The sequence below is a fragment of the Rattus norvegicus genome, chromosome 14, assembly GCF_021556685.1.
Source record: "Rattus norvegicus strain SHRSP/BbbUtx chromosome 14, alternate assembly SHRSP_T2T, whole genome shotgun sequence".
NCBI lineage: Eukaryota > Metazoa > Chordata > Mammalia > Rodentia > Muridae > Rattus > Rattus norvegicus.
This window is the reverse complement of record NC_141547.1, coordinates 100196496-100215839: the sequence shown is the minus strand read 5'-3', so window position 1 is coordinate 100215839 and position 19344 is coordinate 100196496. Positions and strand designations below refer to the sequence as shown.

General features: G+C 40.9%; 1 protein-coding gene across 5 annotated transcripts in view; it reads right to left on the bottom strand.

Annotated features, from left to right (window-relative positions):
- Wdpcp (WD repeat containing planar cell polarity effector) overlaps positions 1-19344 on the bottom strand; it is a 330858-nt gene that overhangs the window by 119785 nt on the left and 191729 nt on the right. For all 5 annotated transcript variants that reach the window (XM_087583532.1, XM_087583534.1, XM_087583535.1 and 2 more), the window contains 1 exon segment: positions 1206-1269. In XM_087583532.1, the coding sequence (XP_087439658.1) occupies positions 1206-1269 (64 nt within the window).

The window sequence follows — 19344 nt, the reverse complement described above, 5'->3', positions numbered from 1 at the left end:
AGAGGGAGAAAGAAAGGTCAGAAGATCACAATGAAAGCCCTGGCACTGTGGTGTCTGCAGGACGCACTCTGATGAGAACAGTAAGCCTTCTCACTATGCTAACGTGCCAGCCTAAGTGGAGAACAAAGTGAAGATGGAGAATAGGACGCTCATCCTCTTGAAACAACTACTATTTTTTCATGATTGATGTGTGTACAAATGATTTGAGAATATTCTATTTAAATCTTATAATCTGTAGTTTAGAATTTTAATGCCAAACTAATGGAAACACTAATAACCAAATGTGATGAACTCTATACACAGAAGAGCAACATTCCGTGTTACTATCTTCACGGTGCACACAACCAGTAAAAACCTTTGTGTTACTGTTTCCTTGTTGACAATGGAATTGCTGCTGTGTTCACCAGATCTCACTGGGGTGAAAGTTCTCCTCAGATAAGAGCGGAGAGGAGCAGATGGGAGGGTTGGGGAGAAAGGGGAAGAGAGACACATTCCAATTACATTTCAGTCTCAAAACCAATCAGCCAGGAAGCACAGTAAGCGCAGACAGGGTCTGTAGAAGCTGGGTCATCTCACCCAGCACTGGGTGGGCAAACAGCAGAGCAAGGCCAAGGTGGACTCCCTCCCTCACTCCTGCAGGCTCCCTGTGCTCTCCAACTGCCAAAGCAGCTGCGGACTACTCAGAATTCCATACTTCTCACGAAACCCTACAGTCCAACCACGTGGTCGTATCTCGGACACTCCCCCATTTCCTGGCTTCTGTAGCTGCAGGCTTGCTCAGAGCATAGATTAGAAAGACGTTTAAACTTAACAGACAGAAAGGTGTCAATCTTGCACATCAAGATTCATGGAACACCCATAAGGAAGGGGAGGGGGAGGGGGATGTTTGCCCGGAAACCGGGAAAGGGAATAACACTCGAAATGTATATAAGAAATACTCAAGTTAATAAAAAAAAAATCATAAATGCTTTGAAAACATAAAAGATCCTTTGGCCCTGGCAAGGAAAGTGTCAACAAGTCAAAGGATCCCAGACAGTTACTGAGCAGCTTCCTGAAGGCAGGGCTGCAGGCCAGGGTGGGACAACGTCCTGCCTCCATGTGTCTAAGGCTGCAAGGGACACTAATCCTTCTCAATGGTCACAAAAGCTGACAACTTACTCAGCCTTAGAACTGAAGGAACAAAATCATCCCTGGGAATGACTTACCATGAACAGGTCACGAGCTCCAATGTCAACCGCTAGAAGAAAGGCCTTTTCAAATCTCTGGTACCTGCGATGAAGGAGGAGAGTATTGGTTGTGAACAAAGCTATAAAAGGGAAGAGTGGTTGGTTTTGTATATTTATATTGTTTGCATTCTTCTGATGTGGAAACTGCTTTACAAAAGAAAGGGCCTGGCCCTCTAAGAGCCTCCATCACATGACATGATCTTACACTGTGAAGGAGCTAAGCACAGAGGCCTTGGGGACAGAGAATGTGACTTCCAGACTCAAAGGAGGAACTCAAAGGAGGTATAGGCAAATCTGGGGACATGCAAACTTAGAAGTGAAATCCTCAAATTTTTCATTTTATTGGGCTTTTTAAAGCAAAACTCATAGAGATATAAAGAATGTAGCAGGATAAGAATAACTGATACAGAACCAGAGAAAGTCAGACTCCCAGGTGCTCTGAAACGCCCAGGATCACAAGGGAGACCACAACATCTGCCCCAACACCAGGAGTAACTGGGTCCCCCAGGATCCAGGGACACAGGAACCCCTACCCAGCCAGGGGTACAGCAAGATCTGGACTTGGAACAGACCTGGAATGCTGGCTCTGCATCCACTCTTACAACAACCAGAGGGAGCCCAACTCCCAGGTGCTCTAAAACTCCCAGGATCCCAGGATCACAGGATCACAGGATCACAGAGGAAGCTCAACTCCCAGGACATTGGACACAACCAGGAGCATGGGAGCTCTGACACACTCAAGATCACAGTCAAGGCCACAACATCTTTCCCAACACCCAGCATAACTGGGACCCAAACAAGAACCAGGGAAACAAAAACCCCTGTTCAGCCAGAGGCAAGAGCTCTTTCCATCTTGTAGCAGTGTCCATGCAAACTCAGTGCTCTGGCTCCCCAGTCACTCCAGCAACACCCTAAGAAAGCTCGATTTCCAGGAGGTCTGACAAATCCAGGATCTCAGGATCACAGGATCACAGAGACAGGAGGACTCTGAACAGTACTGGCACAAGCAGGATCACAACAGAGACAGGCTCCAGTCAGACAGCAAAGGCAGGTGGAACTAGAGATAACTAGATGGCAAAAGGCAAGCACGAGAACATAAGCAACAGAATGAAGCAACATCAGAACCCAGTTCTCCCACCGCAGCAAGTACTGGATACTCCTTACACCAGAAAAGCAAGATTTGGACTTAAATCACATCTGATGATGATGATAGAGGACTTTAAGAAGGACATAAATAACTCCCTTAAAGAAATAGAGGAGAACACAGGTAAACTTAAGAAGGAAAAACAAAAAATCCCACACAAAGTTACAGGAAAACACAGCTAAACAGGAGAAGGAATTGAACAAGGCCATCCAGGATCTAAAAATGGAAATAGAAATAATAAAGAATGCACAAAGGGAGACAACCTAAAGATAGAAAACCTAGGAAAGAGATCAGGAATAACAGATGTAAGCCTCACCAACAGAATACAAGAGACAGAAGAGAGAATCTCAGGGGCAAAAGATAACCTAGAAAACAGTGACACAACAGTTAAGGAAGAGGCAAAATACAAAAAGCTCCTAACACAAAACATCCACAAATCAAGGACACGATGAGAAGACCAAACCTAAAGATAATAGCTATAGAAGAAAGCGAAGACTCCCAAATTAAAGGGCCAGTAAATAACCTCAACAAGATTATAGAAGTAAATTTTGCAAAGCTAAAGAAAGAGATGCCCATAAACATACAAGAAGCCTACAGAACTCCAAACAGATTGGACAAGAGGAGAAAGTCCCCGCGTCATATAAAAGTTAAAACACCAAATGCACAGAACAAAGAAAGAATATTAAAAGCAGTAAGGGAAAAAGGTAAAGTGACATATAAAGGCAGACCTATAAGAATTACACTAGACTTCTCACCAGAGACAATGAAAGCCAGAAGATCCTGGATAGATGTCATACAGACCGTAAGAGAACACAGATGCCAGCCCAAGTTACTGTATCCAGCAAAACTTTCAATTAACATAGATGGAGAAAACAAGATATTCCAGGACAAAACCAAATGTATGTGATATCTTTATACAAATCCAGCCTTACAAAGGATAATAGATGGAAAACTCCAACACAAGGAGAGAAACTATGCCGTACAGAAAGCAAGAATATAATCTCCTTGCAATGAAACTGAAAAAGAGACACACAAACATAATTCCACCTCTAACAATGAAAATAACAGGAAGTGACAATCACTATTCCTTAATATCTCTCAACATCAATGGACTCAATTCCCCAATAAAAAGACATAGACTTAGAGACTGGATATGTAAATAGGACGCAGCATTTTGCTGCATACAGGAAACACACCTCCGTGAGAAAGACAAACACTACCTCAGAGCAAAAGGCTGGAAACAAATGTTCCAAGCAAACGGTCCCAAGAAACAGGCTGGAGCTGCCATTCTAATACCAAATAAAATTGACTTTCAACCAAAAACCATCAAAAAAGATAAGGAAGGACACTTCATATTCATCAAAGGAAAAATCCACCAAGATGAACTCTCAATTCTAAATATCTATGCTCCAAATGCAAGGGCACCTGCATTCATAAAAGGAACCTTATTAAAGCACAAATCACATATTGCACCACACACAATAATAGTGGGAGATTTCAACACCTGACTCTCATCAATGAACAGATCATGGAAACAGAAATTAAACAGAAACATAGAGAAACTAACAGAAGTTATTAATCAAATGGATTTAACAGGTATTTATAGAACATTACATCCTAAAACAAAAGGCTATACCTTCTTCTCACCACCTCATGGTACCTTCTCCAAAACTGACCATATAATCGATCACAAAACAGGCCTCAACAGATACAGGAAGGTAGAAATAATCCCATGTGTCCTATCGGATCACCACGGACTAAGACTGGTCTTCAATAACAACAATAATGACAGAAAGCCCACATATACATGGAAGTTGAATAATGCTCTACTCAATGACAATTTGGTCAAGAAAGAAATAAAGAAAGAAATTACAGACTTCTTAGAATGAAAGCGAAGATGTATCACACTCAAACTTATGGGACACAGTGAAAGCTGTGCTAAGAGGAAAACACATAGCTCTGAGTGCCTCCAAAAAGAAACAGGAGAGAGCATACATCAGCAGCTTGACAGCACACCTAAAAGCTCTAGAACAAAAAAAAATGCACCCAAGAGAAGTAGAAGGCAGGAAATAATCAAACTCAGGGCTGAAATCAACCAAGTAGAAACGAAAAGCACTATACAAAGAATCAACAAAGGAGCTGGTTCTTTGAGAAAATCAACAAGATAGGTAAACCCTTAGCCAGAGTAACCAGAGGGCACAGAGAGTATCCAAATTAACAAAATCAGAAATGAAAAGGGAGACATAACAACAGAATCTGAGGAAATTTAAAAAATCATCAGATCCTACTACAAAAGCCTATATTCAACAAAACTTGAAAGTCTGGAGGAAATGGACAATTTTCTAGACAAATACCAGGTACCAAAGTTAAATCAGGAACAAATAAACCATCTAAACAACCCCATAACTCATAAAGAAATAGAAGCAGTCATTAAAGGTCTCCCAACCAAAAAGAGCGCAGGACCAGATGGGTTTAGTGCAGAATTCTATCAGACCTTCATAGAAGACTTCATACCAATACTTTCCAAACTATTCTACAAAATAGAAACAGACGGAGTAGTACCAAATGCCCTCTATAAAGCCACAATTACTCTTATACCTAAACCAGACAAAGACCCAAAAATGAAAGAGAACTTCAGACCAATTTCCCTTATGAATATCAACACAAAAATACTCAATAAAATTCTTGCAAACAGAATCCAAGAACACATCAAAATGACCATCTATCACGATCAAGTAGGCTTCATCCCAGGGATGCAGGGATGGTTCAATATATGGAAATCCATCAACGTAATCCACTATATAAACAAACTCAAAGATAAGAACCACATGATCATTTCATTAGATGCTGAGAAAGCATTTGACAAAATTCAACACCCCTTCATGATAAAAGTCCTGGAAAGATCAGAAACTCAAGGCCCATATCTAAACATAGTAAAAGCAATACACAGCAAACCAGTATCTAACATCTGACTAAATGGAGAGAAACTTGAAGCAATCCCACTAAAATCAGGGACTAGACAAGGCTGCCCACTCTCTCCCTACTTATTCAATATAGTTCTCAAAGTCCTAGCTAGAGCAATCAGACAATGAAAGGAGGTCAAAGGGATACAAATTGGAATTGAGGAAGTCAAAATATAACTATCACAGATGATATGGTATACTTAAGTGACCCCAAAAGTTCTACCAGAGAACTACTTAACCTGATAAACAACTTCAGCAAAGTGTCTGGGTATAAAATTAACTCAAACAAATCAGTAGCCTTCGCCTACTGAAAGGATAAACAGGCTGAGAAAGAAATTAAGGAAATGACACCCTTCACAATAGTCCCAAGTAATATAAAATATCTTGATGCAACTTTAATCAAGCAAGTGAAAAATTTGTATGAGGAGGACTTCAAGTCTCTGAAGAAAGAAACTGAAGAAGATCTCCGAAGATGGAAAGATCTCCTATGCTCATGGATTGGCAGGATTAATATAGTAAAAATGGTCATTTTACCAAAAGCGGTCTATAGATTCAATGCAATCCCCATCAAAATACCAATCCAATTCTTCAGAGTTAGACAGAACAATTTGCAAATTCATCTGGAATAACAAAAAACCCAGGATACTGAAAACTATACTCAACAATAAAAGAATTTCTGGGGTAATCACCATCCCTGACCTCAAGCAGTATTACAGAGCAATAGTGATAAAAACTGTATGTTATTGGTACAGAGACAGGCAGATAGATCAGTGGAACAGAAATGAAGACCCAGGAACGAATCCACACACCTATGGTCACTTAATCTTTGAAAAAGGAGCTAAAACCATCCAATGGAAGAAAGACAGTACTTTCAACAAATGGTGGTGGTTCAACTGGAGGGTAGCATGTAGAAGAATGCAAAATCAATCCATTCTCATCACCCTATACAAAGCTCAAATCCAAGTGGATCAAGGACCTCCACAACAAACCAGATACACTCAAACTAGTAGAAAAACACATGGGCACTGGGGAAATTTTCCTGAACAAACACCAATGGCTTATGCTCTAAGATCAAGAATCGACAAATGGGACCTCATGAAACTGCAAAGCTTCTGTAAGGCAAAGGACACTGTCATTAGGACAAAACGGCAACCAACAGATTGGGAAAAGATCTTTACCAATCCTACATCTGATAGAGAGCTTATATCCAAAATATACAAAGAACTCAAGAAGTTAGACTCCAGAGAGCCAAATAACTCTCTTAAAAATGGAGTATAGGACTAAACAAAACATTGTCAGCTGAGGATTATCGAATGGCCAAAAAAACACCTAAAGAAATGTTCAACACCCTTAGTCATCAGGGAAATGCAAATCAAAACAACCCTGAGTTCCCACTTCATATCAGTCAGAATGGGTAAGATAAAAAAACTCAGGTGACAGCAGATGTTGGCGAGGATGTGGAGGAAGAGGAACACTCCTCCATTGTTGGTGGGATTGCAGACTGGTACAACCATTCTGGTAATCAGTCTGGAGGTTCCTCAGAAAATTGGACATTGAACTGCCTGAGGACCCAGCTATACCACTCCTGGGACCTCATGCTCCAAAATACAATAAAGATACGTGCTCCACTATGTTCACTGCGAGCCTTATTTATAATAGCCAGAAGCTGGAAAGAACTCAGATGCTCTTCAACAGAGGAATGTATAAAAAAAAAAATGTGTTACATCTACACAATGGAATATTACTCAGCTATCAAAAACAATGACTTCATGAAATTCATAGGCAAATGGAATGAACTAGAAAATGTCATCCTGAGTGAGGTAACCCAATTACAGAAAAACACACTTGGTATGCACTCAATGATAAGTGGATATTAGCCAAAAAGCTCAAATTACCCAAGATGCAATCCACATTCCACAGGAAGCTAAAGAGGAAGGATGACCAAAATGCGGATGCTCCCACTCCTTCTTAAAAGGGGAAAAAATATCCATAGAAGGGGATATGGAAGCAAAGTTTAGAGCAGAGACTGAAGGAATGGCCATTCAGAGCCTGCCCCACATGTGGCCCATATATATACAGCCACCAAAACTGGATAAGATTGATGAAGCTAAAAAGTGCATGTTGAAAGGGACTGGATATAGATCTCTCCTGAGGGACACATCCAGAGCATGTCAAATACAGAGGTGAATGCTAGCAGCAAACCACTGAACTGAGAACTGGACCCCCTCTCTGGGAATTAGAGGAAGGATTAAAAGAGCTGAAGGAGCTTGAAACCCCATAAGAACAACAATTCCAACCAACCAGAGCTTCTAGGGACTAAACCACTACCCAAAGACTGTACATGGACTGACCCAGGGCTCCAACTGCATATGTAGCAGAGAATAGCCTTGTTGGGGCACCAGTGGAGGGGGAAGCCCTTGGTCCTGCCAAAGTTGGACCCCCAGTGCAGTGGAATGCTGGGGGCAAGGGGGTCAGTAAGGGAGGTGGATGGGGGGGTGAAGACCTATATGGGGGTGGGGAAGGGAATAGGGGCTTATGTACAGGAAACTGGGAAAAGGAATAACATTTGAAATGTAAATAAAGAAATATATCTAATAAAAAAATAAAATTTCAAAAAAAAAAAAAAAAAGAATCGACAATTGGCCCTTATGAAATTGTAAAGTTTCTGTAAGGCAATAAGTATTGTCAATAGGAGAAAACAGCAGCCAACAAATCGGGAAAAGAACCAACCAATCCTACATCTAACAGAAGGCTAATATCTAATATATACAAAGAATCCAAGAAGTTAGATTCCAGAGAACCAAATAATCCTATCAAAAATTGGTCCAGAGCTAAAGAAAGAATTCTCAACTGAGGAATATCGAATGGACGAGACACACTTAAAGAAATGTTCAACATCCTTAGACATCAGAGAAATGCAAATCAAAAGGACCCTGAGATTCTACCTCATACCAGTCAGAATGGCTAAGATCAAAACTCAGGTAACAGCAGATGCTGGAGAGGATATGGAGAAAGAGGAACATTCCTCCATTGTTGGTGGGATTGCAAACTGGTACAACCATTCTGGAAATCAGTCTGGAGGTTCCTCAGAAAATTGGACATTGCACTACCTGAGGACCCAGCTATACCTCTCTTGGGCATATACCCAAAAGATGTCCCAACATATAAAAAAGACACGTGCTCCACTATGTTCATAGCAGCCTTATTTAAAATAGACAAGAGCTTAAAAGTACCCAGATGCCCTTCAACAGAGGAATGGATACAGAAAATGTGGTACATCTACACAATGAAGGTATTAAAAACAATGACTTCATGACATTCCTAGGCAAATGGATGGAACTAGAAAATATCATCCTGAGTGAGGTAACAAAAGAACACACGTGGTATATACTCACTGGTAAGTGGATATTAGCCCAAAAGCTTGGAATACCCAAGATATAATTAATTCACAGACCACATGAATAAGAAGACCAAAGTGCAGATGCTTCAGTCCTTCTTAGAAGGACAAACAAAATACTCACAGGAGGAGATATGGATACAATATGAGGAGCAGAGACTGAAGGAAAAGCCATCTAGAGCCTGTCCCCCCTGGGGATCCAGCCCATGTACAGCAACCAAACAGAGACACTATTTTGGATGCCAACAACTACATGTTGACAGGAGCCTGATACAGCTGTGTCCTGAGATGCTCTGTCAGAACATGACAAATACAGAGGTAAATGCTTGCAGCAAACCATTGGACTGAGCACAGGGTCACCATTGGAGGAGTTAGAGAAAAGATTGAAGGAGCTGAAGGGGTTTGCAACTTGATATCAACAACCAGACACCCCAGAGCTCCCAGGTAGTAAACCAAGAGTACACAGGGATGGATCTATGGCTCTAGCTGCATATGTAGCAGAGCATGGCCTTGTCGGGCATCAATGGGAGAAGAGGCCCTAGATCCTTTCAAAGCTCAATGACCCCGTGTAGGGCAATGCCAGAGCAGGAGGAGGGAGGGAGTAAGGGGCACTCATAGAAGAACAGGGAGGAGGAATGGGATAGCAGGTTGTTGGAGAGGAAACTGGGAAAGGGGATAACATTTCAAATGTAAATAAAGAAAATATTCAATAAAAGAAAAAAAAAGAATAATTGATACATTATATAACTGTACTTTTGTGCTTATTTAGTAAAAGAAATCAAATCTCACATTATAAAACCTCACATTTAGGGGTTGGGGATTTAGCTCAGTGGTAGAGCGCTTGCCTAGCAAGCGCAAGGCCCTGGGTTCGGTCCCCAGCTCCGAAAAAAAAAAAAAACCTCACATTTATAAGTTTTAAATATTGCCACCTAGCTTAAAAGAACAATACGAATTATTCCTAATTTTTAAAAAGACATTACTTTGTACTCTTTTCCAAGACCATATTTCTTTTCTCCCTCCCCCCTCTCCCTCCCACTAGCCCTCCCACTCCCCCTCTCTCTTTCTGTTTTTCTCTGTGTATCTATGGTTGTCCTGGAATTCTTTCTGTAGAAGAGACTGGCATGGAACTCAGAGATGTGCCTGCCTTTGCCTCCAACAGCTGGCATTAGAGGTGTGAACCCCCATCGCCTGGCTGGGATATTGTTTACTAACATTTTATTGCAGGGTAAGACATAAGAGAACACACTTGAGTTTAAGTTTGTTACAAACTATAAAAGTTCACGTGCTCAGGAGAGAACTTCATTGTAAACCCATTTCAAACAGGTTTTGGGTACCAGAACTTGTCTGTGTCTTGTCTGCATGTAGACTGTACTGAGAGAACTCATCAGTTTTCCTGATCCTCAAATCAGCGTGTAAACTGTTCCCCACTATAAATTTTATATTGCAAAATGCAGTGGGAGAAGCTATCATGACATTTTAAGTTTCAAAAATAAGTACAAAGCTTAAAAGTATGCAATTCATCTGCAAGGTAACTGTTAATATTAGATACAAGCTGTTAGGTTCTGGAACATGTACAGTTTCCAGAGGAGGCTTAATGCCTCTAATGGACATCTCCCATCCCTTTACCTGTTCTGACCAGTGAGTCTATTATTTCCCAAATTTCTCCCACCTGTAGGTCCTGGGACAACTCTGTTTTGTGGGAAGGGAATTTATCATAACAGGAAGCATGCTGTCTCATTAAGTATAAAAGGAGAATAGAAGGCATTGCTTGGCAGGGCTGGGCCACAAAGCAGCAAGAGCTTGCCCATGCCCTCCTGCATTTCACTGCCCACTGTGCTGCAGGGCTGATTCCCCTGTAACATTCTGGCATATCCACGTCACATGATCAGACTCAAAGTCTGAATGTGAGTCAATCTAATGGTATAAACGGTGCCCACTGAAATCATTGACCTGGCTTCTTCTCTCTCCCTGACTCTGTTGTCTATTTAGTAGACTGGTTCTTTTCTCTGTCTCCCTTAGAAGCTGGTATTCTATGGTTGTCTATTTCTATCCTTTCTCCAGTCTCAAAAATCATACCAATGACTCAACATTCCCAACTGGAAGCTCCATTTCTCTTCTAATAGTCAAGTCACTCACTGTGGGCCTACACTACCATCACCAGTTCCAGTGCTCTTTAAACTCCATCACTAATGGCTTAAATGTAACTTAGATGAGGTCAGATTCTTCGGTCAGCAAGTAACAACTCATCTAAACTAGTTTAAACTTTCACATAAACACCAAGAACCACTAGTTCTGGAGCTGTGCTACAGAACTCAACAAAACGTCTGTGCTTCCAGGGTATCCTCAGACCTGAGGTACTGTGTTTTTCTCTCTAAGCCCACGCATCTCTTATTCTCCTGTCCTAGTTTAATGTTGTTGCTGTGATGAAACATTCTGAGCAGAAGTAATGTGAGGAAGAAAGAGTTTATTCAGCTAATCCCCCCAGGTCACCGACCATCACAGACAACTGTTAGGAGAGAAACTCAAAGGAGAAGCATGAAGGTAGAAAGCATGGAGGAATGCTGTTGACTGGCTTCTGTTTAGTTAGATTTTTTTTTCCCTGAGGAATGATGCTATGCAGAGAAGCCTGGGCCCTTGGGCATCAATCAGTAAGGGAATCCCTTACAGACAGAGCCATGGTCCAAGCTCCTTGTTGAAGGCTTCTCCTCTTAGGACTCCAGGCTGTGTGGAGCTGACCTCTTCCTCTTTATCCCACCCACTCCTCTAATGTCTCCTCCTCCTTGCTTGAACCCTGCTTTCCTTTTCCTTCCCTCTGCCCCATATTCAACATCTCAGCACTGCATCCATGTGTCTGAATCTTAGAGAAAAAACCAAACACATCAAGTTGGCTCCTACATCTACACTTAAACATCTACAATGTCAATAAATGGCCTTCCAAATTTCTCTTGCTTATGAAGTAGTTTCTTTGTCTCACTTGCATTTCCAAGGAAACTTCACAAATATTTAAAAAGTAGTGTTCAAACAATCCAACTAGAAGATAGGTAAAAACATTCAAGAGACATTTCAATTCAGAGTATACAGACAAAAAGCAAACACGTGAAAAAAACAGGCTCCATCAATAACATTAACCATAAGGGAAATGTAAACAAAAGCCCCAGTGAGCTACAAGCCCGTAAGTATTCCTGTTGGGGTAAAAATCTCGGCTCGCATCCAGACAAAACACAACGGGCCAACAGTGTTCCACGTGGAAAGGTTTAATGAGAGAAGAAGAGTAGAGAGGAGTAAAGGCCGGCCATGAGCACGTGCAGGGGACGGGGGAGGGGAGTGAGGAGAGAAGGGACAAAGGGAAGAGGGCAAGAGCAAGGAGCAAGAGGCAAGAGAGTAAGAGACAGGAAGGGAAGAAGAGTGAGGAGAGGGCAAGTAGCCCTTTTACAGTGAGTCAGGCAAACCTGGCTGTTGCCAGGTAACTGTGGGGGTGGAGCTTAGACAGAATGCCAACAATTACTACAGCTAAAATGGAAAGTAATTGTGGGAAAGCGGATCTCTTAAGCTCTGCCGGTGGAAGTGCAAAGCTATACAGTGTTGTCACTGTGGAAAACAGCATGGCAGAGGGCCGGCCTGCACCGGAGACTCTCCGCCAAACCTGGGAGGTCTGCCTTTTAAGAGCCTCAACCCAAAAACAAAGAATATGTCCCTGGGTAGAAAATTCCCTGATTGGAAAAAATTACACATTTAAAAGCTTTTTTTTTTTTTTCCAAGAGGCAGGTTTTGTACATAGGGGGAAAAACAATATTCATTAGAACACTTAAAAATCAAGTCTCTCTCCAAACAAAGCAAATGAAAATAAAGCTCAGTTTGAGTGACACCACATGACAAGTAATGGAGGCCGATCCCAGTGTGACATTATTCACTGTCTAGTCACAGAAAGAGAAGCATGATGAGTCTAGACTGTGAGGGGACACCAGCCAGTGTTTCAGGTTCAACAAAAGCTAATCAAGAAAATACTTTTTAATCCCTTCCACAAACCCTGTTGACTTCTTTTTTTTATTCTCAGAACTCTCAATTTTTCCAACATAAAACTACTTAAATTGCCACCATACCTATTCCAAGCAGCAGATTCCCTCAGACACCCACAAAGATCGTCCTCATTCCCACACGGGCAAAGCTTCCTAGGTCCTCACCTCTTCTCCTCAGCTGCTTCTCCATAGCCAGTGTTTATCTCTGCACACACGCAGATGACGTGTGCTTAGCAAAGTGCTTCAGGCCAAGGCAGATGTTTATTTTAAATGCTGACAGCAGCTCGTGGCACTTGTCTCTCACTCCCTTTGCTCCAGCCTCAGTGTGCTACAACCCATCCTTTTTCAATAATTCTCCGCAGCTTAGCTTTCATCCCAGCGGTAGGTCTTTCACTAAGGTGATCGTTTAAGTTACCATGAACGCCTGGTTCTACTGAGCAGAACCAACTAGGCTAACTAATCAGTGCAGTCGGCCCAGACATGGCTCTTCCTAAAAACATCTGAACTACATTCAAATGATAAACATCAATCATCCAGATGTCATGGATCATAGTCAGTCAATTAAATATAGATCCATCCTGTAGGTCTTAGTAAAGTGTTTCCATGACAGGACAAGATGGAGTGAAGGAAAAGAATAATCTGGGTTAAAATTCAAAGTCACTTTAATCACCTAGACATGTAGATATAAAATATTACAGTTTTTCAAGGGTAACTATACATGAGTTACAGAAAATAAAGCAAAATGCTTAAAATTAATAGGCAAAAATAGATGAGAATAAGTCAGAACATTTATATACAGTGGACTAAGAAACAGTAACACTGTGGTCAAAATGGCTACTGAATGGCTCATGTATAACCCTGAGTATCCATGATATAGCCCAGCTGGTCTGAACGCCCTATGGTGACCAGGCCAGCATCAAACTTACAGAGGTGCACCAGCTAGTCTGACCAGTGCTGGGATTAAAAGTGTGCACTACCACTGGCCACAAAGAGTGTTTACGAAAAAAGAGAAGAAAGTCAAGGAATATTTTACTTTAAAATATTTTATAGGAATAACCTTTAATACATGTTTTCCAAATACCTACTTGACTATATTGTTTTCTAGAAGATTCTTCTGAAGACATTATTAAAAAATTAGTTTTTAATTAATTATATTACTTCCTGAAAGACAGGGACTTGCGGTAGCTCGCACTGAAGTCACGGCCATGCCTGTTTCAGCCTCCCAAGCCCTGGATTGCAGCTGCAAAGGCAGCATGAACAGCTTCTGATCACATCACTCCTGAACCCCATCGTCCCTCCCTCTTCTCCAGTGCTGACTTTATATTCTCTATTTCTCTTTCCTATAATTTCCAACTTTAATCACATAGTATATTCTTACATTAACAAGATAATTTCTTTTCGAATCCTAACTTCTAGAGTTACATCCTTTCTCTCTGTTTTATTTTGAGTATTTCCCTGTGGGGTGGGGGGAGCACTAGATTACTCCCATTACTTGTGTGTAATTACTTGGTTCTCAATTGTTTGGTTTCTGATCTCTGTTTTGTGAACACAAATCACATTCACAAAGAGTTGATTACTTTGTCCACGTCGAAAGCCTTCTAGACATATATAATTAGACATATATAACTAGACTATAGACATACATAACTATGGACATATATAACTATGGACATATATAACTAGACTATAGACATATATAACTACATATAACTATAGACATATATAACTAGACATATATAACTAGACTATAGACATATATAACTATATATAACATATAACTATGGACATATATAACTAGACATATGCATATCCAGATGTTGATAGTAATTATTTTCACTTATATTTTTTAACTATGATGTTTTAAAAATGAAAAACAACGGGGTTGGGGATTTAGCTCAGCGGTAGAGCGCTTGCCTAGCGAGCGCAAGGCCCTGGGTTCGGTCCCCAGCTCCAAAAAAAAAAAAAAAAAAAAAAAAAAAAGAAAAACAACACTGACCATAATCTTAGCAGTTTTCATGTAATTAGGAATCAAATTAGAAGATATACCTAGAAGAAGCTTAGTTTTTTTAGTCACTAGACCACAGGTTTTTTTTTTTTTTAACAAAAATGGTTTAATTTGTAAAAGCAAAACTTTGGTTCTCATGGTAACTCATAAATTGTTCATTATGTTTCTGTGATTTTAACTCAAATGTTCTGTTTCCAATAATGTATCTTTCTAAGTTACTTTTCTTAGTACGGTGACCAAGTGCCTGGCAATACCTGAGGACACAGGGTTTATTCAGGCTCAGGTTTAATGGGATCCAGTCCATTATGGTTGGGAAGGGAGGTGAGGTGATGGCCACCCTGGGTCCACAGTCTGGAAGCAGTGAGAGGCATGCTAGCAGCCAGCATGGAATGGTGCTGCCCACATTCAAGATAGGTCTTTCCTCCTCAGTTAAAGCTCTCTGGAAAAGGCCATCACAGCATGCCCAGAGGCACGTTTCCTAGGCGACTCTAAATCCAGTCAACTCAACAAGGAAGATCAACCATTGCAGCAGTCCCTTCCAGGAATGTAAAGGAGGCTTATTGTCCATAAACAACTGTCCTTAAAGAACAGCGACACTGGGAGATTAGATTTATAGATTTAAAAACTTAGAAAACATACAGTGAGAGGGGCATCATGATTGGCATTCCATGGAGACAGAAATGCATCAGAACACAGCAGCACATCAGACACAACTACAGAAGAGGAGCATTTTCTCACTGAAGAGACAAATACCCCGGAAGCACCTTAGCATAATTAGTCCCTGCACAAGGACACTGAATGCATGTTGCAGGGAGCAGGACGATTGTCTACAGACAATTCAGTGCCCACCTCGGAAGACAAAATCAACTACGAAATTACTAGAAGTAAATTTTAAATTTCCAAGAGAGTTCTACACTATAAAATTAACACAATGTGTCAATAGTTTCTTATATTCCAAGAATCACCATTATGAAGTTTAATTAGAAGAAAAAATACAGCAGTGATAGCAAGAAATAAAAATTAAATATAGGGGTTGGGGATTTAGCTCAGTGGTAGAGCGCTTGCCTAGCAAGTGCAAGGCCCCGGGTTCAGTCCCCAGCTCCGAAAAAAAAGAAAAGAAAAAAAATTAAATATAATGTTTAGAAGAAAACTAAACAAGACAAAAACTATATAGTAGAATTTGAATAAATGAATGACATATTACAAACATACCTGTTTTTCACAAAATCAACATACATATCCACAATATTCTAATCAAAATCTTTCAGGGACTTGTTTAGAACAACCCTAGAGTTCATATGAAAACTTTAAACTCGTAGCATAGGAACGTTCTGAAGAGTTCTTTGTATCACTTCTGAACTTGGTTCTGAGACAGCCTGGGCAGTATGGTAAGTCCCCACTTGTATTTTTTCACCTCTCTACTGCTGTGAAAAGACACTAACCAAAACAACTCGGGGAGGAAAGGGTTTGCTTCAGCTTGTACTTAATAGTCCACGGTTAAGGGAAGCCAGGGTAGGCGCCTAGGGGAAGAACTTGAAGACGGTGCTGAAGTAGAGACATGGAGACATGCTGCTTACTGGCTTGCTCATCTTGCTTTCATATGGAACCCAGGACCTCCTGCTCAAGGTTGAACCACCCACAGTGGGCTGGGCCTTCCCCCATCAATCATTAATCAGGAAATGCTCCATGGACATACCTCACGGCCAATCGATGGAGGAAGTCCTCATATAAGGTCCCTCTTCCCAGAGTCAGGTAAAGTTGACAAGAACTAACCAGGATATCATTTCTAACAAATGAGACAGCTAACTGTATTGGCATGGAAACAATTATCCAAAATTAGTAAAACTAGATAGGAATAAGTCAAAGCAAATGTTTAACGAGATCAGAAAGGATGGAGAGATGACCACATGTTAAAGTATCGCTATGCTCAGAATCCATATAAAAGCTAGGTGGGCTTGGGGGCCTGCCTTTCATGCCAGTTTTCATGGACAGAGATCCCTAGACAAGCTGGCTAGCCAGAGTAGCTCCAGCAGCAAGCTCCGGATTCAGTAAGAGACTCTGCCTCAGAATACAAGGTGGAGACTCAGTGAGAAAGTCATGTGATGTCATCCTTAGACCTCCATCTACACACCAACACACATGCACTCGTGCACACTACTGCACACACATATACATACATACTCATACAAAAACGTAGCCTCAATAACAGTGAATGACTTAGGATTTACTATTGTTTGTTAAGAAGACTAGAAATCTGGATTATCTATGATATCAGTTTGTGGGCTTGCATGCACACGAGTTCACAGATCTACCAATGAGGTCAACTTTCTAACTGCTGTCAAAAGCTGTCTCACAATTTTAAGTGTGGAATAATAGTGAACTCAGATGTCATTAGAATATTATAAACCTGTTATTAGATAACTGGCTATGTTATTCATTATGCTAAATGATTTTTAGAGCACTGGAAGAATAAAATGTGAGGCATAAAGTCACAGAGATGACTGATTATAGAAAATGTTTATAATGCTAGGATGATAAAGGTGGCAAACAGATGACAAAACACAGTCACATAGATCATTTAAAATGTCTATTGAAGGTACAACTGCATAACATGCACTGAACTGAAATAAATAAGTATCAAGGTTTGTAAAATGTTTACAATGTATGAGAGACATCAAAACTAAGAAAAGAAAGATCAATATTCTACAGCAGCAGTGGGGATAAGGACAGGGCTGGAGGGGAGGAAATTAGTAAAGGATTTGGTTACTTGTTTTTTATAAAGTGTAAGAATAAAACTGTGAAAACAAACAAGAGAGATAAATATTCCAGTAGAGTGAACAGAGAATGCACAATACAAGCAAGAGTGGATCTACACATTTGCACTGCAAACATGAGCAGGAGCAGATGCTCAGTGATGCCCAAACAGTAAGAGCTGAGATGAGGAGGAAGCGCCATGCTCCTGCATGCCCATGTCCATGTCCAGGAGCTCAACCTGGACCCCAGGAGAATCCTGCTAGCTAGACAAAAGCTAGCATTCCTCAGGAACTTGAGAAGCAAGGTGGCTCACAGCTATCTGTAGCTCCAGTTTCAGGGAATCTGATACCCTCTTCTGCCCTCCATAGGCATGAGGTACACAAGTGCTACACAGATATACATGCAGGGACAAGGTTCATATACATTAAATAAAAAGAAGTCTTTAAAAACTAATTATCTTCCCATTCCTATATGTAGCCCAACTTTTTAGACTTAGGATCAACCCACTGACTTTTAGTTCTGAAGTGATTAACTGCATATTACAAATAACATTTGTCTCCTCTTCCCGGGGCACCAACGACTGTAGGTCTCTGCCTCTGTTCCTTTGTAACAGGGCTTGCAAACTTTCTCTGTAAAGGGTCAGAGTAAAGACACGTTGAGGGTACACAACCCTGTCACAGCTATAGCTTGAAAGCAGGCATAGATATTATGGAAACAAGTGGGCTTGGCTGCATTCCAATGGAATTACATTTACAAAACCAGGAGGCAAGTTACGGTTAGCTGACTCCTGCTGTATACAATCAACCTGATGTCCCTAGGCCGGGACACGCAGGGACTTGAAATGGGGAGACACCTACTCCAACTGGGCTGTTGGAGGCATTTCCAAACAGCCAACTCATACAGATTTGAATTCGGCACCTCAGAGGTACTGTGGGAAAGATCGTCTAGGGGACATGTGGACCTACTGAGGTCTCCCTGGCATGGACAGTCTACTCAGAGCCAAGGGCTAAGTCTGGGGTGGGGGTACACAAGGGAAGGGAAGATATAGATCATGAATTTTCATCATCTGTCATACCACGTGGCAAGCACAATTGACAGCAATGTATTACATCTTTCTAATTTGATAGGTATAAATGTCCTCTCTATAGAAAACAATACGTTGATGAAATAACAGGTATGTTAATTAACTTATTTAACTCATACTGATCTCTAAAAATTTACAGAAGAGAATTAAAATAAATGTCAAAAGTTTCAAAACCAAAAACTCTTATAACACATGAAGAGAACACTAGGGCCTCAAATCATAGTCTCGTCACCTTAAGGCGAGATTATGCCCTCCTTTGGGAAACAAGCACTTCTTCCTAAAGGAAGGAGTAAACACAGATCAACATCTTTATGTCTTTAAGAAGTTCTGACTACAGGTCTGCTAACAGAAAAGGGCCTCAGGCAGACATTAGGCAACATTTGTTCAGCAATGGCTTAATTCTGAGGAGCAGCCTTGAATGACCTAAGATCCTCAATTGCCTAACACTGCCATAAATAAGTTTTATCGGGACAAGTTTACACTTAGTGTGCAGGATGACTATGGTTCTGAATGTTAGAACTAGCAGACAGCATTGCCGCCTGGGTCTGAAGGGGCACTGACATTCTTCCTAACTCGTTACTAGCATCTCCATAACTAACTGTCCACTTGAACGTGGGAAACCTAGACCTCACTAAGTAGGAAAAGCTTATTTTAGAGATCTTAAGTTTGCCATTACAGATTCAAATGAGCCTAAAGCAAAAAGATTGTGAGGTCTCAGAGATCAGAGGAGCCTCAGGGGAAAAAACAAATTCAAG